The sequence below is a fragment of the Petromyzon marinus genome, chromosome 78 (assembly GCF_048934315.1).
Source record: "Petromyzon marinus isolate PM22_M1 ecotype Great Lakes invasive population chromosome 78, UKy_Petmar_22M1.pri1.0, whole genome shotgun sequence".
In the NCBI taxonomy this organism is placed as follows: domain Eukaryota; kingdom Metazoa; phylum Chordata; class Hyperoartia; order Petromyzontiformes; family Petromyzontidae; genus Petromyzon; species Petromyzon marinus.
The window spans coordinates 589,566-613,524 of NC_133744.1; the positions used below are offsets into that span (position 1 = coordinate 589,566).

At 44.3% G+C, this 23,959-nt stretch overlaps 1 protein-coding gene across 1 annotated transcript in view; it reads right to left on the reverse strand.

The window, feature by feature from the left end:
* LOC142907387 (uncharacterized) overlaps window positions 1-23,959 on the reverse strand; it is a 141,429-nt gene that overhangs the window by 31,548 nt on the left and 85,922 nt on the right. The window contains exons 7-10 of the mRNA XM_076056868.1: window positions 22,432-22,695; window positions 10,152-10,332; window positions 9,645-9,841; window positions 5,881-6,476 (exon numbers count right to left, since the gene is read on the reverse strand). Coding sequence (XP_075912983.1) covers window positions 5,881-6,476; window positions 9,645-9,841; window positions 10,152-10,332; window positions 22,432-22,695 — 1,238 coding nt within the window. The remainder of the gene's footprint in view (window positions 1-5,880; window positions 6,477-9,644; window positions 9,842-10,151; window positions 10,333-22,431; window positions 22,696-23,959) is intronic.

Below are 23,959 nucleotides of genomic sequence, written 5' to 3' on the forward strand. Positions count from 1 at the left end.
AACATAAGACTTAATCAACTTTCGATACGAGCTGTAGTAGTGCGAATATTCTTGCAGATAAATAAAACATTATTTTCCACAACTGCTTGTCCGTTATTTATTTGACAACGTTAATAGCGAACTCTACGAGGTGAGATCTTGCATGGAGCCCCAGGCCGAGGGAGATTGACTGTTCTTTTGTGTTTTTTCCATTTGCGAATAATCGCACCAACTGTTGTCACCTTCTCACCAAGGTGCTTGGCAATGGTCTTGTAGCCCATTCCAGACTTGTGTAGGTCTACAATCTTGTCCCTGACATCCTTGGAGAGCTCTTTGGTCTTGGCCATCGTGGAGACTTTAGAATCTGATTAATTGCTTGCTTCTGTGGACAGGTGTCTTTTATACAGGTAACAAGCTAAGATTAGGAGCACTAACTTTAAGAGTGTGCTCCTAATCTCAGCTCCTTACTTGTATAAAAGACACCTGGGAGCCAGAAATCTTTATTCTGTCTCTCACTATTCAAATAAACCTACCATTACAATTATAGACTGATCATTTCTTTGTCATTGGGCAAACGTACAAAATCAGCAGGGATCAAATACATTTTCCCTTACTGTACACTACACATGATTTACTGAGAATGTCGTTGTCCATGTTGGGAAATGGAGCGCAGTGGATCGTATCGTCTCTGCTATGATTCGGAATCCGTGTGATCACCCAGTCACATCGCCTAACTCCAGTCACAGCGCCTTACCCAAACTACATCTCCTCACCAAGGCAGCCTTCCCGCTGCTGTGTATTCTGTTTATGGGATAACAGAGGTGTCTATTATCCCCTATGCCTTGATCAAAACGAGGGATTGTCCGCTTAACACCCTAGCCCGTAAACCACTATTTGTGACAGTGTTGTTTGAGAGCAGCTATTAAAGCAGATTCGCCAAATGAGGTGGTGGCTGGCCGAACCACGCCTCTCTGTTTGTCTCCGGAGTGATGATGGATACAAACCAAATTAAGCGGAGACCATGTACAACATTGGATTTTGGTTATTGATGTTAGAGTGATTGTGTTGCGGCTGTTGTGGGCAAGGAGCCATTCAATTGCCCTGTGTGTGAGAAGGCATTTTCACGGCCATCAAGTCTTAAGAGACACCAGAGAATACACACGGGCGAGAAGCTGTTCCTTTGTTCTGTGTGTGGGAAGGCATTTGCAAGGTCATCAACTCTTCAAATTCATCAGAAAACACACACGGGTGAGAAGCCATTCCTGTGTTCTGTGTGTGGGAAGGCATTTTCAAGGTCATCACATCTTAAGAGTCACAAGAATACACACACGGGCGAGAAGCCATTCCTGTGCTCTGTGTGTGGGAAGGCATTTGGACAGTCATCAAAACTGAACAGGCATCAGAAGGTCCACGATGATAGGAAACTGAAATCAAAAGGTGAAATTCAAGGTGCTGCAATGAGGCCTGAAGGAGATTCCACCTTCGATCCCATGCAGTTGGATCCCGAGAGATGGCTGGATGTGATGGAGTGGCTCGAGAGTCAAACCGAGAGCTAGAGATGACTGAAAAATAAAGTTGCATGTTGTTATACCTATTAATTCGGATTGAGTACGTTTGTGTGTTTATTTTAGACCAAGTAATACGTTACAATTGATTCTGTGACTTTGACACTAGTTTACAATGTGTTTGAGAGTTTCGTTACTTTCAGGTGGTGGTTTGTTGAAGTGGTGTGATAAGCACTGGTTGTGAGAGTGTTGAATTCCTGACTATTGTCGTAGTTAAGTGTTCCTGTTGAGCTAAAGTTGAATTGAGTCTAATTACATCTTTACTCAACATTTTAAACATTTTTTTCTTTTACATAGTTTTTTTTGGTTGGTAATAAGCGACTGTAGATACCCGATGTCAGGATGTACTTTGATGACGCGTTTGTTGGATTTTTAGCTTGGACTTCACCACAGACGCACAGTGAACAAATGTGGTGAACTAATCAGGAAATCAATAGAGGATGAAACGCTGACGCTTTGGTGTTCCTGGAATTGACATGGTTTACATTCAACTGTAACTGTTTGAAAATAGGACGTAACACACATTTGATACGAGTTTTAAGTGAATATTTTTGCAGATTAATAAAAACATATTTTTAACAATTTTGTGTCCGTTATTTATTTTACAATGTTTAAAGCAAAAACGTGTGAAAATTTCAGGTGGAGGATCTCCGTCACAGAAATCTTCCCTTAACCGGCTGCATATTGGCTGTCTACCCCATTAAGATATGTTCCTTGAGGGAATGGTCCCCGTTGTTAATCGTTTCTCAACGTACCAGTCGCTAATCCCAAAGTATGCCGTGGATAAACTGTACTCTGTAACATGTAAACTGTAACAGTCTAAACGATAACACATTATCGACTATAACCTTGTTTAATAATGTATTCAACACAAATGGAGGTACGGTATTAAAATGTCATTAGAAGTATTTGAATCTCACTGTGGTCGTTTTAAAATCGCGAACTGGGGTGAGAGTTAGAAATGCATTAATTATTAGAATAACACTTTGCTCGAATGTTTGATATTTGTAAATGCGAATCGGGAGTCACTAATGCGACTTTGGATTTGCAATGATTAGAATCCCATTGAAACTATTAGAATCGCACTATGGTCATATTAGAATCAGGACTTTGACAGCTGGATGAATTTTGATCTAAAGCTTTCGTGACTGCAGGGATTCATATTCTTGGTTATTTCGGTAAAGTCACCACGTAGAAGGGAAAGAATAAAATAATAAAAATATAAAACAATAAAATTCTCACGACGTTTCGACTGCAACACAAGCAATCATCATCAGCTAGATGAATGTTCGATCTGAATGACATCGAATAGCACTATACAATATCCGTGTATATTTGTTTAAATAAACGCAAATCCGTGAGATTATCAATAGTTGCAATTGTAATGACTCCGGACTGTAGAGGGTTCTTTTATTTAGCCTTTAACGCGGCTTAGGACCCCGGCGTCACGATACAGCAACGTCGACGCCTTAACGGCAACCAGCCGTGACCCGAATCCCCACTAACACAGCCCTGAACCTCGTTCCTTCAACTCTCTCTCGGCGTCAACCTCCCCTCCACCCTTGGTCCAGCCTTCTCTTCTTGATCTCTCTCTCTCCTGTTGTCACCGCTTGTCCCTTCGTTGAGGCACTGTCTTCACAACAACCATCTTAAAACAAAATGAGCCGTCTCGGCTGACAACAATTTTTAGAAGCCACGTGCGTCAGGGCAGCAGCTGCAGCAACATTTTATCCCACGCCGCTACAATCACAATCTTAACGGTCATCTGTAAGGGCTAAGCCGTGTGACCCTACTCACCCGACAACAACAACAACAATAAACCAACAAAACAACAACCACACACAAATCCTAATACGCTTCCACGTTGTCCAAGGGGACCCTTCTATTGTCCGTGTGCTGGGTGTGGATCCTACCAGCGCAACCTTGCACATTTTGACCGGCTTCTCGCCGCCGGTCTCTCGCCCATGATGGAATCTTGTGCCTTTCCGGGCGTCAAGGGTTCGCACCACAGCCTTGAAGGGTTAGGCAGGTCCCTGGCTTCTTGTGAAGAATATGAGCGGGCTCCAGGCACCGCTCCCTCTCACGTGGCGGATCCTTGAGGCACGCCGAGCCTCTGGGGCTCGTAAACTGTGGGCGACTCAACACATTTCCTTTGGCGTACGGTTTACCATTGCCGAGCGCCCCATCACGTCGGACACACCAGACTTGGGCTGTACAATCCATGGGGATGAGCTGTCTGGGTGGGGACGGACATCAGTTTTGAGGCTGGACCGGTGGACGAACCAACGCCGACGCCCCAACTACATTCGTACTCACTGAGGCCGTCTCACCTCTATGACTTCTACCGGACAATCCGGACCCTGCCATGGGCGGAACTAATTCTAATAATTCGAATGGAATTCGAATATCACACTTCAATGTACGGTGTGTTCTAATCTAGAACACGAGTTTACAATGTTATTTTATAGCGTTATAATGTATAGCTCATAGAGTTCACAACAATAGATTTTACTATTACACTTGTTTACAGTGTAATTGTTTTGATTTAAAGCTTTCGTGACTGCAGTAATTCATATTCTTAGTTTTTTCGGTAAAGTCACGTTGAAGAGAAACAACAAAATATTTATAAAATATATATATATATATATTTTTATTGTTTTATATATATTTTGTTGTTTCTCTTCAACGTGACTTTACCGAAAAAACTAAGAATATAGTGTAATTGTTATGGCGTTACAATGTATATAGCACACAGTTTAAAGGTTATATTGTTAGAGTTAATAATGTTTGAGTTTACAGTGTGAGAGTTTACAATGTGAGAGTTTGTGGCCGTGTCCTGTTCTCGCGGGACCCCACACGGATTTGGAAATAATTGCGATGACCATGAATGAGCTGAGCCTTGAGCGACTAATGTTTACTTTGTTTCAACATAACTGTGTGTAGGTGAGTGCCATCGGGGCTTATTGAATACTACTCATGAATGAACTCACTCCTTAATGAAAGAAATTGTAATCATGTTGGTAGAACAAGTCACCTGCCTTTTTCAAGACGAATTGTTATCTTCAATAGCGTTCTTAAATATATTGCTAAAATACACAGCAGAGGGAAGGCTGCCTTGTTGGGGAGATGTAGTTTGGGTTCGGCGCTGTGACTGGAGTTAGGCGCTGTGACCGGGTGATATCACGGATTCTGAAACAATGGAGTTCAACACTCGCTGCTTGGCCCCGTCGACAGCAGCGGAGACGATCCGATCCACTGCGCTCCATCTCCCCACATGGTCCACGAAATTATCAGTTTTTAAATGAACACATGTTTTTGACATATTTTTCAATTCACGTGTAATGTACATATGTGCTATAATGTGTGATTGTTTACCTCTTTATACGCTTTTTACTGAACAAATATACATTCTATTAAATTTATATGACATTCATCCATCAGTGGACAGTTTGATTCTCATACGACTACAGTAATGCGATTCTAATCCTGCATATCCTGTAAATGTGGACCTTCCGATGCCTGTTCAGTTTTGATGACTGTGCAAATTACTTTCCACACAGTGCACAGGGAATTTTCTGAAAGTGAAAATGAATTTCACCACACAGCACACAATGCACAGGAATGACTTCTCGCCCTTGTGTGTTTTCTAAAGTGTTTGAAGAGTTGACGAGTGTGAAATGGGCAGACTCGTGTGACGGAGATACTCCACCTGAAACTCGGTTCCACACGTTTTTGATAAAAACAAATGACGGAAGATCAATTGTTGAAAGTAATGTGTTTTTTATTCATCTGTAATCATAGTTAAGTTAAAACTCTTATCAAATGTTTATTACGTCTTATGTTCAAACAATTACACAACAATGCAACCATGTCACTCCCCATTGATGTCCTAATTAGTTAACCCCATTTGTTCACTGTGCATCTGTGTTGAAGTGTAACATATACACCCAAATAACGCGTCGTCAATGTGCATCCTGAAATAGGTTATCTAAAGTCTTTTATTATCAACAAATAAAACTACGCTAAAGGGAAAAAGAACACGTTTAAAATGTTGAGTAAAGATGTAACAACAGACTCATTCCAAATTTAGCTCAACAGGAACACTTAACCACGACAATATTGTCAGCAATTGAACCCTCTCACTGCCAGTGGTCATCACACCACTTCAGCAATTAATCCGATGACATGACAAACCACCACTATACACGTCACGAAACTCTCACAAAAAAACCTGTAAAGTGAATGATCATATTTACACACGAAATTATTAAATCCGGCTTAATAGGTAAACCACATGCAACATTATTTCTCAGTCACCCCTAGCTCTCGGTTTGACTCTCGAGCCACTCCATTACATCCAGCCATCTCTCGGGATCCAACTGCATGGGATCGAAGGTGGAATCTCCTTCAGGCCTCATTGCAGCACCTTGAATTTCACCTTTTGATTTCAGCCTCTTATCATCATGGACCTTCTGATGTCTGTTCCGTATTGATGACTGTGCAAATGCCTTTCCACACACAGAACACAGGAATGGCTTCTCGCCCGTGTGTGTTCTCTGGTGAATCTGAAGAGTTGACGAGAGTGAAAATGCCTTCCCACACACAGAACACAGGAATGGCTTCTCACCCATGTGCGTTTTCTGATGAGCTTGAAGAGTTGATGACCTTGCAAATGCCTTCCCGCAAACAGAACACGGGAATGGCTTCTCGCCTGTGTGTGTTCTCTGGTGAGTTTGAAGAGTTGATGACCGTGCAAATGCCTTCCCACACACAGAACACAGGAACGGCTTCTCGCCCGTGTGTGTTCTCTGGTGTCTCTGAAGATCTGATTGCCGTGAAAATGCCTTCACACACACAGTGCAATTGAATGGCTCCTTGCTCCCGTGTGCTCGGGGCTTCAGAGAGCGTATCTGCTCCATGTGACTGCTTCTTCTGAGCGGAGTAACAGTAGCGGGTGTTATCGATAATTAAATGTACCCTATCGTCCGCGAGGATGTTAAGCGTTGCGTTTTTAGATTTTGTAAACTGCCAAAACAAGAACGTCACTCGCGTTTAATCGAGACGCGAAAATAGACACTTACTTGGAGATTCACGGTGAATCGATGTCTGTAACCCGTCTGAAGATGTCCCCACGAACTCGCATATTCACTCACCATACGAAGCAAAGTCGCCTAACTGCCGACACAGCAATTGTGTTCACCAGGCTGCGTTGTCTCGCGGTAGAAGGGCGATCAGCAGAGCGACGAGTCGAGCGTCCAGCCTCATCAAGTTCCCTCTCGAAATGGCCTTGAGCTCTGCTTCTGAGCCGCCTTATAACTCCCCTCCTAGGATCCAATCCTTTGTATTTCAGGATATTTGCATTCGATTGTTAATTTTGGAAGGTACAATCCGTATGTCTATTAACATACCGAATGGTAATGTGCCCATTGTGTTTCATGCCTGAATATGTAAGTGCATCTCATTGTGTAATTGCGCGCTTATTTTGAATAAATTGGATTAGCGCTGTAAAAACACGTTCCCCATGCCCTCCATTGTCCTCGAATTAAAGTGAATGCAGTCCCGTGGCGTTGCCCACAACCGCCGAGCTTCGGGGCTTGAGCACGTTCAGACGCGTAGTGACCACACTTGCAGCACAATCACTTCGGAATTAGAGACCGGAAGGATGCTAAACTATTAATAACGGGAACATTTCCCCTCTAGGAACACGTGTTGATGGGGGAGACAGCCAACACGTTGCCGGTTAAGGTCAGACTTTGTGTGACGGAGATGCTCCACCTTAAACTCGCTTCACACGTTCTTGCTTAAAAAATTGTAAAATAAATAACGGACAATCAGTTAATAAAGTATTAAAGCTTGCGTGACTACAAAAAAATACTCATTGTTTTTTTTCGGTAAAGTCACGTATGAGAAATACAATAAAATTATATTAAAACAAAAAAAACAATCACGACGTTTCGATCACAACGCAAGCGATCTTCATCAGGTGTCAAGAACAAATCACGGAGGTGAATACAACAAAAAGATGAGAGACGAGAATTCAACAAACCTGAAGAAACATTATGTGAAGCACATCCAGTCAGGCCAACAACACAGTTAGACACTTCCTGGCGGACCACGAATTTCAGAAGTGTTACATTTCGTGTTCAACCTTTGGATTGCACATACCAGCATAGATAGAATGAAAACTACGAGGTACACGGTGTGTAAAAATACATATCTATGCTGGTATGTACAGGAATGGCTTCTCGCCCGTGTGTGTTCTTGTGACTCTTAAGATGTGATGACCTTGAAAATGCCTTCCCACACACAGAACACAGGAATGGCTTCTAACCCGTGTGTATTCTCTGGTGTCTCTTAAGACTTGATGGCCGTGAAAATGCCTTCTCACACACAGGGCATTTGAATGGCTCCTTGCCCGCGTGTGCGTGGGGCTGAAGAGAGCGTCTCTGCTCCATTTGACTGTTTCTTTTGAGAGTAACAGTAGCGGTTTAAAGTACACTATCGGCCGCGAGGATGTTAAGAGTTGCGTCTTGTATTTTGTTAACTGCCAAAACAAAAACGTAACTCGCGTCTAACCGAGACACACAAATAGACACTTACTTGGAGATTCACGGTGTATCGATGTTTGTAAAGATGTCGCCACGAACTCTCCCGAAGCAAAGTCGCCTAACTGTCGACACAGCAATTGTGTTCACCAGGCTGCGTTGTCTCGCGATAGAAGGGCGATCAGCAGAGCGACGATTCGAGCGTCCAGCCTCATCAAGTTTCCTCTCGAAATGGCCTTGAGCTCTGCTTCTGAGCCGCCTTATAACTCCCCCCCTAGGACCCAATCCTTTGTCTTTCAGGATATTTACATTCTATTGTTAATTTTGGAAGGTACAATCCGTATGTATATTAACATACCGAAGGGTAATGTGCACATTGTGCTTCATGCCTGAATATGTAGATGTATGTCAGTGTGTAATTGCGCGCTTATCTTGAATAAATGGGATTAGCACTGGAAAAATACGTTCCCCATGCCCTCCATTGTCCTCGATTTTAAGTGAATGCAGTCACGTGGCGTTTCCCACAACAGCCGCAACACAATCACTCCAACATCAGTAACCAAAATCCAATCTTGTACATGGTCTCCGCTTAATCTGGTTTGTATCCATCATCACTCCGGAGACAAACAGAGAGGCGTGGTTCGGCCAGCCACCACCTCATTTGGCGCATCTACTTTAATAGCTGCTCTCAAACAACACTGTCACAAATAGCGGTTTACGGGCTAGGGTGTTAAGGGGACAATCCGTCGTTTTGGTCAAGGCGTATGGGATAATGGACACCTCTGTTATCCCATAAACACAATACACAGCAGCGGGAAGGCTGCCTTGTTGGGGAGATGTAGTTTGGGTAAGGCGCTGTGACTGGAGTTAGGCGATGTGACTGGGTGATCACACGATTCCGAAACATAGCAGAGACGATACGATCCACTGCGCTCCATTTCCCAACATGGACAACGGCATTCTCAGTAAAAGTAAAAAAAATGAAAACATTTTTAAATACGTTTTTGAAATCATGTGTATTGTATATCTGCTACAATGAGGCGCATGCCGAGCAACAGCTAGAACGGGGAGGGCGACGGAAGTTGGCACGGACGCTGCGCTACTGGTTACTGGCGGCGAGAAAGACCGCTCGCAGATCGCGGTCGTGCCATGTCAAGAATAACGCCCCGAGACCGCTCGCACATCGCGACAGCAAAAAAATTGGTGCGCCGTTTCTGGTGTCCCCGTCGGGGCGTGCTTCGGCTTCCTGAGTCACAAGCGCCGGTCGGACGGGTACCTACCGAGCGACACGCACGTCCTACCTCAAGCCCCTCTGTGCGATCGAGCGACAGATCCACCTGCACGTGTACTGCGCCGCGTGTTCGAGGAGACGCAGTCGGTGCTGGGGCGTCCACCCAGGGCGCGGACTACGACTCGGCACCTCGGCGGGGAACGTCGCCGAGGTGCCGATGGCATCGACGATGAAGCTCGCACGGCCACGTGGGAGAAGAGGCAGGCGCCAATGGATGAGCATGACAGCACGCCCTAGAGGTCTGTCTACGCATCTATTTGTCACAAGTCTATCGCGTATCTTGTTGGTCCAGGGGTGACGTCCCAGGGCGGCGGAGGCCCGGGAGGATTGCTGCTCGGGTGGATTCCGAAGCAAAGCCCGAAGTCCTCGGGCGCCAGGGAGCTTAGTCCGAGGCCGATAATGTACGAGCCCTCGGGTTCTTTGACAGGGCCAGCTGCGACGGGTACGCGCTGTGCTGGACACTTGGGCGAACGGGAATCACTTTTTGGTGAAACTGGTCAGATCTGCGCGAGAGGAGTTGCTCCCGAAACGCGTTGTATTAAATTTGTTCACACCGTCGAGAGTTTATCAACCCGAGAAGGCAAGCCTGAGATCCGCTCATGCACTTGAATCACGTTACTATTCATTCCCGGCATGCCATTGGAATTCCATTACACGGGACGTTGTCTTTTTTATTTCGTATTCCGCGTGTTTGATCAAATACTAATGTTGTGACGTGGATCGTGTGCACAGGAATGGCTTCTCACCCGTGTGCGTTTTCTGATGAGCTTGAAGAGTTGATGACCTTGCAAATGCCTTCCCACAAACAGAACACGGGAATGGCTTCTCGCCTGTGTGTGTTCTTTGGTGAGTTTGAAGAGTTGATGACCGTGCAAATGCCTTCCCACACACAGAGCACATGAACGGCTTCTCGCCTGTGTGTGTTCTTTGGTGTCTCTGAAGATCTGATTGCCTTGAAAATGCCTTCACACACACAGTGCAATTGAATGGCTCCTTGCTCCCGTGTGCTAGGGGCTTCGGAGAGCGTATCTGCTCCATGTGACTGCGTCTTCTGAGCGGAGTACCAGTAGCTTGTGTTATCGATAATTAAAAGTACCCTATCGGCCGCGAGGATGTTAAGCGTTGCGTTTTGGGATTTCTTTAACTGCCAAAACAAGAATGTCACTCGCGTTTAACCGAGACGCGAAAATAGACACTTACTTGGAGATTCACGGTGAATCGATGTCTGTAACCCGTTTGAAGATGTCCCCACGAACTCTCCCGAAGCAAAGTCGCCTAACTGTCGCCACGCAATTGTGCTCGAGAGGCTGCGTTGTCTCGCGGTAGAAGGGCGATCAGCAGAGCGACGAGTCGAGCGTCCAGCCTCATCAAGTTCCCTCTCGAAATGGCCTTGAGCTCTGCTTCTGAGCCGCCTTATAACTCCCCTCCTAGGATCCAATCCTTTGTCTTTCAGGATTTTTGCATTCGATTGTTAATTTTGGAAGGTAGAGTGAGGGAAAAAAAGTATTTGATCCACTGCTGATTTTGTACGTTTGCCCACTGACAAAGAAATGTTCAGTCTATTATTTTAATGTTAGGTTTATTTGAACAGTGATAGACAGAATAACATAAAAAAAACTCCAGATAAACACATGTCAAAAATGTTATAAATTCATTTGCATTTTAATGAAGGAATTAAGAATTTGACCCCTCTGCAAAACATGACTTAATACTTGGTGGCAAAACCCTTGTTGGCAATCACAGAGTTCAGACGTTTCTTGTAGTTGGCCACCAGGTTTGCACACATCTCAGGAGGGATTTTGTCCCACTCCTCTTTGTAGATCTTCTCCAAGTCATTAAGGTTTCGAGGCTGATGTTTGGCAACTCGAACCTTAAGCTCCCTCCACAGATTTTCTATGGGATTAAGGTCTGGAGACTGTCTAGGCCACTCCAGGACCTTAACGTGCTTCTTCTTGAGCCACTCCTTTGTTGCCTTGGCCGTGTGTTTTGGGTCATTGTCATGCTGGAATACCCATCCACGACCCATTTTCAATGCCCTGGCTGAGGGAAGGAGGTTCTCACCCCGGATTTGACGCTACATGGCCCCGTCCATCGTCCCTTTGATGCGGTGAAGTTGTCCTGTCCCCTTAGCAGAAAAACACCCCCAAAGCATAATGTTTCCACCTTCATGTTGGACGGTGGGGATGGTGTTCTTGGGGTCATAGGCAGCATTCCTCCTCTTCCAAACACGGCGAGTTGAGTTGAATCCAACGAGCTCCATTTTAGTCTCATCTGACCACAACACTTTCACCCAGTTGTCCTCTGAATCATTCAGATGTTCATTGGCAAACTTCAGACGGGCATGTATATGTGCTTTCTTGAGCAGGGGGACCTTGTGGGCGCTGCAGGATTTCAGTCCTTCACGGCGTAGTGTATTACCAATTGTTTTATTGGTGACTATGGTCCCAACTGCATTGAGATTATTGACAAGATCCTCCCGTGTAGTTCTGGGCTGATTCCTCACCGTTGTCATGATCATTGCAACTCCACGAGGTGAGATCTTGCATGGAGCCCCAGGCCGATGGAGATTGACAGTTCTTTTGTGTTTCTTCCATTTGCGAATAATCGTACCAACTGTTGTCACCTTCTCACCAAGGTGCTTGGAAATGATCTTGTAGCCCATTCCAGACTTGTGTAGGTCTACAATCTTGTCCCTGACATCCTTGGAGAGCTCCTTGGTCTTGGCCATGGTGGAGACTTTGGAATCTGATTGATTGCTTCTGTAGACAAGTGTCTTTTATACAGGTAACAAGCTGAGATTAGGAGCACTAACTTTAAGAGTGTGCTCCTAATCTCAGCAACTTACTTGTATAAAAGACACCTGGGAGCCAGAAATCTTTATTCTGTCTCTCACTGTTCAAATAAACCTACCATTACAATTATAGACTGATCATTTCTTTGTCATTGGGAAAACGTACAAAATCAGCAGGGATCAAATACATTTTCCCTTACTGTACAATACACATGATTTACTGAGAATGTCGTTGTCCATGTTGGGAAATGGAGCGCAGTGGATCGTATCGTCTCTGCTATGTTTCGGAATCCGTGTGATCACCCAGTCACATCGCCTAACTCCAGTCACAGCGCCTTACACAAACTACATCTCCCCAACATGGCAGCCTTCCCGCTGCTGTGTATTGTGTTTATGGGATAACAGAGGTGTCTATTATTCCATACGCCTTGACTAAAACTACTGATTGTCCCCTTAACACCCGAGTCCGTAAACAACTAATGGTGACAGTGTTGTTTGAGAACAGCTATTAAAGTCGCTGCGGCAAATGAGGTGGTGGCTGGCCGAACCGTGCCTCGCTGTTTGTCTCCGGAGTGATGACGGATACCATCCAGACCAAGCGGAGGCCATGTACCAGATCGGGTTTTGGTTACTGATGTTAGAGTGATTGTGTTGCAAGTGTGGTCACTACGCGTCTGAACGTGCTCAAGCCCTGAAGCTCGGCGGTTGTGGGCAACGCCACGGGACTGCATTCACTTTAATTCGAGGACAATGGAGGGCATGGGGAACGTGTTTTTACAGCGCTAATCCCATTTATTCAAAATAAGCGCGCAATTACACAATGAGATGCACTTACATATTCAGGCAATTAGCACAATGGGCACATTATCATTCGGTATGTTAATAAACATACGGATTGTATCTTCCAAAATTAACAATCAAATGCAAATATCATGAAAGACAAAGGATTGGGTCCTAGGGGGGGAGTTATAAGGCGGCTCAGAAGCAGAGCTCAAGGCCATTTCGAGAGGGAACTTGATGAGGCTGGACGCTCGACTCGTCGCTCTGCTGATCGCCCTTCTACCGCGAGACAACGCAGCCTGGTGAACACAATTGCTGTGACGACAGTTAGGCGACTTTGCTTCGTATGGTGAGTGAATATGCGAGTTCGTGGGGACATCTTCAGACGGGTTACAGACATCGATTCACCGTGAATCTCCAAGTAAGTGTCTATTTTCGCGTCTCGATTAAAAGCGAGTGACATTCTTGTTTTGGCAGTTAACAAAATCTAAAAACGCAACGCTTAACATCCTCGCGGCCGATAGGGAACTTTTAATTATCGATAACACAAGCTACTGTTACTCCGCTCAGAAGAAGCAGTCACATGGAGCAGATACGCTCTCCGAAGCCCCAAGCACACGGGAGCAAGGAGCCATTCAATTGCTCTGTGTGTGTGAAGGCATTTTCACGGCCATCACATCTTCAGAGACACCAGAGAATACACACTGGCGAGAAGCCATTCCAGTGTTCTGTATGTGGAAAGGAATTTTCACTTTCAGCAGACCTTAAACGCCATAAGAGAACACACACGGGCGAGAAGCCATTCCTGTGCCCTGTATGTGGGAAGGCATTTTCACAGTCATCAACTCTTCAAACTCATCAGAAAACACACACAGGTGAGAAGCCATTCCTGTGTTCTGTGTGTGGGAAGGCATTTTCACAGTCATCAAATCTGAACAGGCATCAGAAGGTCCACGATGATTGGATACTGAAATCAAAAGGTGAAATTCAAGGTGCTGCAATGAGGCCTGAAGGAGATTCCACCTTCGATCCCATGCAGTTGGATCCCGAGAGATGGCTGGATGTAATGGAGTGGCTCGAGAGTCAAACCGAGAGCTAGGGGTGACTGAGAAATAATGTTGCATGTGGTTTAACCTATTAAGCCGGATTGAGTAATTTTGCTTGTAATGTTGCCCCTTACAGTTTTAGTGAGTTTCGTGACGTGGTGGTTTAATGTTTTCGGATTACTTGCTGAAGTGGTGTGATAAGCACTGGTTGTGAGTGTTCAATTGTTGACAATATTGTAGTGGTTAAGTGTTCCTGTTGAGCTAAAGTTGGAATGAGTCTGTTACATCTTTACTCAACATTTTAAACATTTTTTTTCTTCTACATAGTTTTTTTTGGTTGGTATTAAGCGACTGTAGATAACCGATGTCAGGATGTACTTTGATGACGCGTTTGTTGGATGTTTAGCTTGGACTTCACCACAGACGCACAGTGAACAAATGTGGTGAACTAATCAGGAAATCAATAGAGGATGAAACGCTGACGCTTTGGTGTTCCTGAAATTGACATGGTTTACATTCAACTGTAACTGTTTGAGAATAGGACGTAACACACATTTGATACGAGTTTTAAGTAAATATTTTTGCAGCTTAATAAAAACATATTTTTAACAACTTTTTGTCTGTTATTTATTTTACAATGTTTAAAGCAAAAACGTGTGAAAATTTCAGGTGGAGGATCTCCGTCACACAAATATGCCCTTAACCGGCAGCATATTGGCTGTCTACCCCATCAAGATATGTTCCTTGAGGGAATGGTCCCCGTTGTTAATCGTTTCTCAACGTACCAGTCGCTAATCCCAAAGTATGCCGTGGATAAACTGTACTCTGTAACATGTAAACTGTAACAGTCTAAACGATAACACATTAACGACTATAACCTTGTTTAATAATGTATTACAACACAAATGGAGGTACGGTATTAAAATATCATTAGAAGTATTTGAATCTCACTGTGGTCGTTTTAAAATCGCGCTCTGCTCATATGCATGTGTAGTGTACGTGGAAGCGAACCGGAGGTCGGATATGCGAACTGGGGTGAGGAGGAGGGGTACAGAGTTAGAATTGCATTAAAATTATTAGAATTACACTTTGCTCGAATGTTTGATATTTATAAATGAGAATCGGGAGTCGCTAATGCGACTTTGGATTTGCAATGATTAGAATCCCATTTAAACTATTGGAATCGCACTATGGTCATTTTAGAATCAGGACTTTGACAGCTGGATGAATTTTGATTTAAAGCTTTCGTGACTGCAGGGATTCATATTCTTGGTTCTTTCGGTAAAGTCACGTAGAAGGAAAACAATAAAATAATAAAAATATAAAACAATAAAATTCTCACGACGTTTCGACTGCAACACAAGCAATCATCAGCTAGATGAATGTTCGATCTGAATGACATCGAATAGCACTATACAATATCCGTGTATATTTGTTTAAATAAACGCAAATCCGTGAGATTATTAATAGTTGCAATTGTAATGACTCCGGACTCAGACTGTAGAGGGTTCTTTTATTTAGCCTTTAACGCCGCTTAGGACCCCGGCGTCACGATATAGCAACGACGACGCCTTAACGGCAACCAGCCGTGACCCGAATCCCCACTAACACAGCCCTGAACCTCGTTCCTTCAACTCTCTCTCGGCGTCAACCTCCCTCCACCCTTGCTCCCGCCTTCTCCTCTTGAACTCTCTCTCTCCTGTTGTCACCGCTTGTCACTTCGATGAGGCACTGTCTTCACAACAACCATCTTAAAACAAAATGAGCCGTCTCGGCTAACAACAATTTTTAGAAGCCACGTGCGTCAGGGCAGCAGCTGCAGCAACATTTTTCCCACGCCGCTACAATCACAATCTTAACGGTCATCTGTAAGGGGTAAGCCGTGTGACCCTACTCACCCGACAACAACAACAACAAACCAACAAAACAACAACCACACAAATCCTAATACGCTTCCACGTTGTCCAAGGGGACCCTTCTATTGTCCGTGTGTTGGGTGTGGATCCTACAATCGCAACCTTGCACATTTTGACCGGCTTCTCGCCGACCGGTGCCTCGCCCATGATGGAATCTTGTGCCTTTCCGGGCGTCAACGGTTCGCACCACAGCCTTGAAGGGTTAGGCAGGTCCCTGGCTTCTTGTGAAGAATTTGAGCGGGCTCCAGGCACCGCTCCCTCTCACGTGGCGGATCCTTGAGGCACGCCGAGCCTCTGGGGCTCGTAAACTGTGGGCGGTACAACACATTTCCTTTGGCGTACGGTTTCCATTGCCGAGCGCCCCATCACGTCGGACACACCAGACTTGGGCTGTACAATCCATGGGGATGAGCTGTCTGGGTGGGGACGGACATCAGTTTTGAGGCTGGACCGGTGGACGAACCAACGGCGACGCCCCAACTACATTCGTACTCACTGAGGCCGTCTCACCTCTATGACTTCTACCGGACAATCCGGACCCTGCCATGGGCGGAACTAATTCTAATAATTCGAATGGAATTCGAATATCACACTTCAATGTACGGTGTGTTCTAATCTAGAACACGAGTTTACAATGTTATTTTATAGCGTTATAATGTATAGCTCATAGAGTTCACAACATTAGATTTTACTATTACACTTGTTTACAGTGTAATTGTTATGGCGTTACAATGTATATAGCACACAGTTAAAAAGGTTATATTGTTAGAGTTCATAATGTTTGAGTTTACAGTGTGAGAGTTTACAATGTGAGAGTTTGTGGCCGTGTCCTGTTCTCGCGGGACCCCACACGGATTTGGAAATAATTGCGATGACCATGAATCAGCTGAGCTTTGAGCGACTAATGTTTACTTTGTTTAACATAACTGAGTGTAGGTGAGTGCCATCGGGGCTTATTGAATACTACTCATGAATGAACTCACTCCTTAATGAAATAAATTGTAATCATTTTGGTAGAACAAGTCACCTGCCTTTTCAAGACGAATTGTTATCTTCAATAGCGTTCTTAAATATATTGCTAAAATACACAGCAGAGGGAAGGCTGCCTTGTTGGGGAGATGAAGTTTGGGTTCGGCGCTGTGACTGGAGTTAGGCGCTGTGACCGGGTGATATCACGGATTCTGAAACAATGGAGTTCAACACTCGCTGCTTGGCCCCGTCGACAGCAGCGGAGACGATCCGATCCACTGCGCTCCATCTCCCCACATGGTCCACGAAATTATCAGTTTTTAAATGAACACATGTTTTTGACATATTTTTCAATTCACGTGTAATGTATATATGTGCTATAATGTGTGATTGTTTACCTCTTTATACGCTTTTTACTGAACAAATATACATTCTATTAAATTTATATGACATTCATCCATCAGTGGACAGTTTGATTCTCATATGACTACAGTAATGCGATTCTAATCCTGCATATCCTGTAAATGTGGACCTTCTGATGCCTGTTCAGTTTTGATGACTGTACAAATTACTTTCCACACACAGTGCACAGGAGATTTTCTGAACGTGAAAATGCATTTCAACACACAGCACACAATGCACAGGAATGACTTCTCGCCCTTGTGTGTTTTCTAAAGTGTTTGAAGAGTTGACGAGTGTGAAAAGTGTAGACTCGTGTGACGGCGATACTCCACCTGAAACTCGGTTCCACACGTTTTTGATAAAAACAAATGAGGGAAGATCAATTGTTGAAAGTAATGTTTGTATTCATCTGCAATAATGGTCACGTTAAAACTCTTATCAAATGTTTATTACGTCTTATGTTCACACAGTTACATACCTCCATTTACGTGGTTATACACTATAACAGTTAATCGTATTTTACAGCGTTACAATGGATAGGTTTTAGTTAATAGGTTATAATATTATATTTCACCATGTTAGAGTTTAACAGTTGAGAGTTTACAATGTCACAGATGATCAAATGCGACGCAGCTACTTCTGATTCTGCTGCTTCCGCTGCCCGGCTGTTTGTGGCCGGGCCTTGCTCTCTCGGGACCCCACACATCGTTGGAAATGATTGCGATGATGATGTCTGAGCTGATAATTAAGCGACTGTAGATTACTTTGTTTAACCATAACTTGATGTAGGTTAGTGTCATCGGGGCTCAGCGAATACTCCTCATGAATGAACTCCTTTGACGGACAAAGAACAAGGCACGTGCCATGTCCAGACGAATTCTTATCAACAATATTCTGCTTAAATAAGATTTAAAAAAATACGTTAACACCGGATTAAACGTGCACTTCTTAACCCCTGCCTCGCATTTACGACTGAACTATTTGCATTTGCGCATAACATACATTCAAGCACAGAAAAATGCTAATACGACCATTTGTTATTGTAAAATTTTAATGCGATTCTAACCCTGCACCCTCCGCAGTTCGCATATCCGACCCTCGGTTCGATTGAACGTTCACTTTACATACATATGAGCAGAGTGCGATTAATAATACTGCTAATGAGATTATAATACCGTCCCTCCGTTAATGGTGGTATAAATTATAAAACCAGTTGATAGTTTATAGTCGTTTAACGTTTAGTGTTAGTGTTTATAGTGCTATCAGTTTACGTGTTTATAGAGTACAGGTGATCCCCGGTATACTTCGGGATTCGTGACCGGAACGTTGCGAAACGATTTATAACGAGGAACTTTCTCCGTGCCCACCCAGACAGCTCATCCCCATGTCCTGTACAGGCCAAGTCTGCTGTGTCCGACGTGATGGGGCGCTCCACAACGGAGACCGCACGCCAAAGGAGATGTGTTGATCCGCCCACAGTTTCCCAGCCCCTGAGGCCCGGGGTGCCTCGAGGATCTGCCACGTGCGAGGGACCGGTGCCTGGAGCCCGGTCCAAATTCTTCACAAGAAGCCAGGGACCTGCCTAACGCTTCAAGGCTGTGGACAACGTGGAAGCATGTTAGGATTATTGTTGTTGTTGTTTTAATGTTGTCGTGTTGTTGTTGTTGTCGGGTGAGTAGGGTCACACCGCTTACCCCTTTACAGATGAGCGTTAAGATTGTGATTGTCGGGCGTCGGGAAAATGTTGCTACAGCTGCTGCCCTGACGCACGTGGCTTCTAAAAATTGTTGTTTGCCGAGACGGCAATTTTTTTAAGAGGTTGGGAGGTGGGATGTTCAGACAGTGCGTCAACGAAGGGACAAGTGGTGACAACAGGATAGAGAGAGTTCAAGAAGGGAAGGCGAGACCAAGGGTTGGGGGAGATTCACGCCGAGAGTAAGAGAGGTGGAGGAACGAGGTTCGGGGCTGTGTTAGTGGGGATTCGGGTCGTGGCTGGTTGCTGTCTCCTCGTCGTCGTTGCTATATCGTGACGCCGGGGTCCGAAGCCGTGTTAAAGCCTAAACAAAAGAACCTTCTATTGTCTGAGTCCGGAGTCGTTAAAATTGCAACGATTAATAATATCACGGGATTATATTGGGTTTGCGCGTTTATTTAAACGTATATATGCGGATATTTGTATAGTGCTATTCGATGTCACGGAGATGAAACATTCATCCAGCATTCAAAATCCTCATTATAATATGACCATAGTGCGAATCTAATAGTTTTAATGGGATTCTAATCATTGCATATTCCAAGTCGCGTTAGCGACTCCCGATTCTCATTTACAAATATCAAACATTCGTGCACAGTGTTACTCTAATAATGTTTAAACGATTCTAACTCTTCACACCTCCACTCACCCCAGTTCGCATATCCGACCTCCGGTTCGCTTGCACGTCCGCTACACATGCATATGAGCAGAGTGCGATTTTAATACTTCTAATGAGATTATAATACCGAACCTCCGGTTATGTTGGTATATAAAAAACAGTTTTTAATTAATAGTCGTTTAATGTTAAGTGTTATTGTTACTAGTGTTATCAGTTTACATGTTATAGAGAACAGGTGATTCACGGTATTCTTCGGGATTCTTGACCTGAACGTTGAGAAACGATTCATAACGAGGACCTTTCCCCACCAGATCGCAATCCGCTAATGAGAAGAATCCGGGGCGGCGGGAACACGTGCTTCCATGGGCGGTCTGGGACAGGGCCTGGTTGTAGAAGTCACAGAGGTGAGACGGCCTCAGTGAGTACGAATGTGGTTGGGGCGTCGCCGTTGGTTCGGCCACCCGGTCCAGCCTCAAAACTGATGTCCGTCCCCACCCAGACAGCTCATCCACATGTCCTGAACTATCCAGGCGAGGGAAAAGGAAGAGCAGAGCCATAATCGGCGGCCGCCACCCGAACATCAGCAGCAGTAGATCGCGCGATTCAAATAGGACCACGTTGTTTTTATATTAATTTTGATGCTATTCTAAACTTCCTAGGTTGCAGGAATAGGTTTAACCCTTTTAACTGGCATGAAAACTGACACCTTTATTCAAGGCATCATGTTTGCAATAACCACAACACAAGCAGTCAAAATGCAAACAAAAAAGACAACTCTGATAATAATATTGGCACTGTCCTTGACTTTGATTGGTCCACACCCGAGACAGTTTTTCTCAGAGCCTCGTCTCCATTGGTGTTAGAGTTGTCTTATTTGTTTGCATTTTGACTGCTTGTGTTGTGGTTATTGCAAACATGATGCCTTGAATAAAGGTGTCAGTTTTTGTGCCAGTTCAAAGGGTGAAACCTATTACTATATCTTGTTACTGGCAAAGGAGGTCTCATAATGTAAATTCCGAGGTTGCATTCACGACTCCCAATGCGCATTTACATATAACATACATTCTAGCTCAGTGTAATTATAATACGACCATAGTGTTAATCTAATAATTATAATCTGATCATAATCCTGTACCCCCCAGTTCGAATAAAAATATGGTTGGCAAGTCCAAATTACATAAATACATGTGTGTGCATGGCTCCATGTGAGTGTGGGTGTCTCTATGTGTGTCAGTCGATGTTTGTGTGTGTAAGTCGATGTGTGTGTATCTAAAGTCCAAGTCTGTGTGTGAGTCTATATGTGTCTGTGTAAGTCCATGTGTGTGCGTGGGTCCATGTGTGTGTCTCTTAGTCGATATGTGTGTGTTGGTTCATATTTGTGCTTAGGTCGATGTGTGTGTGAGAGACTAGCTAGGTGTGTCTGTGACTCCATATGTGTGTCTGTGTAAGTCAATGTCTTTGTGTGTGTGGGTAAATGTCTGTTTGAGTAGGTCGATGTGTGTGTCTGTCTTTTTCACCCGGGCAACGCTGGGTAATTACCGCTAGAAAATCATAAAAGCAGTGTATAGTCATTAAATGTTTAGTGTTATCGTTCATAGTGTTACAGTTGACATGGTATACAGTACAGGTGATCTCCAGTTTACTTCGGGATTAGGGACCAGAATGCTGCGAGACGATTTATAACGGGGACCATTCCCCTCTAGGAACATGGTGATGGGGAGACAGCCAAGATACTGCTCGTTAAGGGCAGACTTGTGTGATGGAGACGCTCTACCTGTAACTCGGATCCACACGTTTTTGTTATTTAAAAATTGTAATATAAATGACGGACAAAGAGTTGTTAAAAATACGTTTTTATTCATGTACAAGAATATTTACGTAATAACTCGTGCCGAATATTTATTACGTCCTATGCTCAAACAGTTACAATACAATGCAAACCATGTCACTTCCAGGAATAACAAATCATTAAAGTATCATTCCCCATTGATTTCATTATTGGTTAACCACATTTGTTCACTATGCGTCTGACTTTAATTCCAAGCCGTACATCAGACGAACGCGTCATCAATGTACATCCTGAAATCGGTTATCTAAGGTTGCTTATTACAAACCAAAAAAGCTATATAAAATAAAATACGCGTTTAAAATTTGAGCGAAGATTTATTTACAGACTCATTTCAACTTTAGCTCAACGGGAACCCTTAACCATGCTGAAGTGGCATGATGATCACAACCACTGATCATCGTGCCACTTCAGCAATTTACCACGATCACGTCACAAAACTCTCAAACACATTGTAAAACTAAAGTGTCAAAATCACTGACGTAATCAATTGTAAGGTTTTACTTTGTCTAAAAGAAACACGTAAAATTACTCTATCCGGCTTAATAGGTAAACCACATGCAACATTATTGTTCAGTCATCCCTAGCTCTCGTTTTGACTCTCGAGCCACTCCATTACATCCAGCCATCTCTCGGGATCCAACTGCATGGGATCGAAGGTGGAATTATCGTCAGGAATTATTGCAGCACCTTGAATTTCACCTTTTGATTTCAGTTTCCAATCATCGTGGACCTTCTGATGCCTGTTCCGCTTTGATGGCCGTACAAATGCCTTCCCACACACAGAGCACAGGAATGGCTTCTCGCCCGTGTGTGTTTTCTGATGATCTTGAAGAGTTGCGTTGCGTGCAAATGCCTTCCCACATATAGAACAAAGGAATGGCTTCTCACCCGTGTGTGTTTTCTGATGGTTTTGAAGAATTTTCGACTGTGCAAATGCCTTCCCACACACAGAGCACAGGAATGGCTTCTCGCCAGTGTGTGTTTTCTGGTGACTTTGAAGATGTGATAACTGTGCAAATGTCTTCCCACACACTGGGCACAGGAATGGCTTCTCGCCCGTGTGTGTTCTCTCGTGAATCTTAAGATGTGATGTCCGTGAAAATGCCTTCCTACACACCAAGCAATTGAATGACTTTTTGTCCGTGTGTTCGTGACGCTGTGGAGAGCGTCTCTGCTCCATGCGACTGTTTCTTCAGATTCGGAGGAGAAGAAGCGATGTTATTGAGAGTCAAAAGTACACTCTCGGCTGCGAGGATGTTACTCGTTGCGTTTTGGATTTTGTTAACTGCCAAAACAAAAAGGTCACTCGCGTCTAACCGCGACACAATCACATCCAGTCAGTTTGACAACGAACGTGTTTATGAGTTTATTCGCGAAAATGGACACTTACTTGGAGATTCACGGTGAATCGATGTCTGTAACCCGTCTGAAGATGTCCCCACGAACTCGCATATTCACTCACCATACGAAGCAAAGTCGCCTAACTGTCGACACAGCAATTGTGTTCACCAGGCTGCGTTGTCCCGCGGTAGAAGGGCGATCAGCAGAGCCACGAGTCGAGCGTCCAGCCTCATCAAGTTCCCTCTCGAAATGGCCTTGAGCTCTGCTTCTGAGCCGCCTTATAACTCCCCTCCTAGGATCCAATCCTTTGTCTTTCAGGACATTTGCATTCGATTGTTAATTTTGGAAGGTACAATCCGTATGTCTATTAACAAACCGATTGGTAATGTGCCCATTGTGTTTCATGCCTGAATATGTAAGTGTATCTCAGTGCGTAATTGCGCGCTTATTTTGAATAAATAGGATTAGCGCTGTAAAAACACGTTCCCCATGCCCTCCATTGTCCTCGAGTTAAAGTGAATGCAGTCCCGTGGCGTTGCCCACAACCGCCGAGCTTCGGGGCTTGAGCACGTTCAGACGCGTAGTGACCACACTTGCAACACAATCACTCTAACATCAGTAACCAAAACCCGATCTGGTACATGGCCTCCGCTTGGTCTGGTTTGTATCCGTCATCACTCCGGAGACAAACAGCGAGGCATGATTCGGCCAGCCACCACCTCATTTGCCGCAGCGACTTTAATAGCTGATCTCAAACAACACTGTCACCATTAGTGGTTTACGGACTAGGGTGTTAAGTGGACAATCAGTCGTTTTGGTATCAAGGCGTAGGGGATAATAGACACCTCTGTTATCCCATAAACACAATACACAGCAGCGGGAAGGCTGCCTTGTTGGGGAGATGTAGTTTGTGTAAGGCGTTGTGACTGGAGTTAGGCGATGTGACTGGGTGATCACACGGATTCCGAAACATAGCGGAGACGATACGATCCACTGCGCTCCATCTCCCTACATGGACAACGACATTCTCAGTAAAAAATATTTTTAAATACGTTTTTAAATCATGTTTATTGTATATATGTTAGAACGTGTGATTGTTATAATCTTTGTATG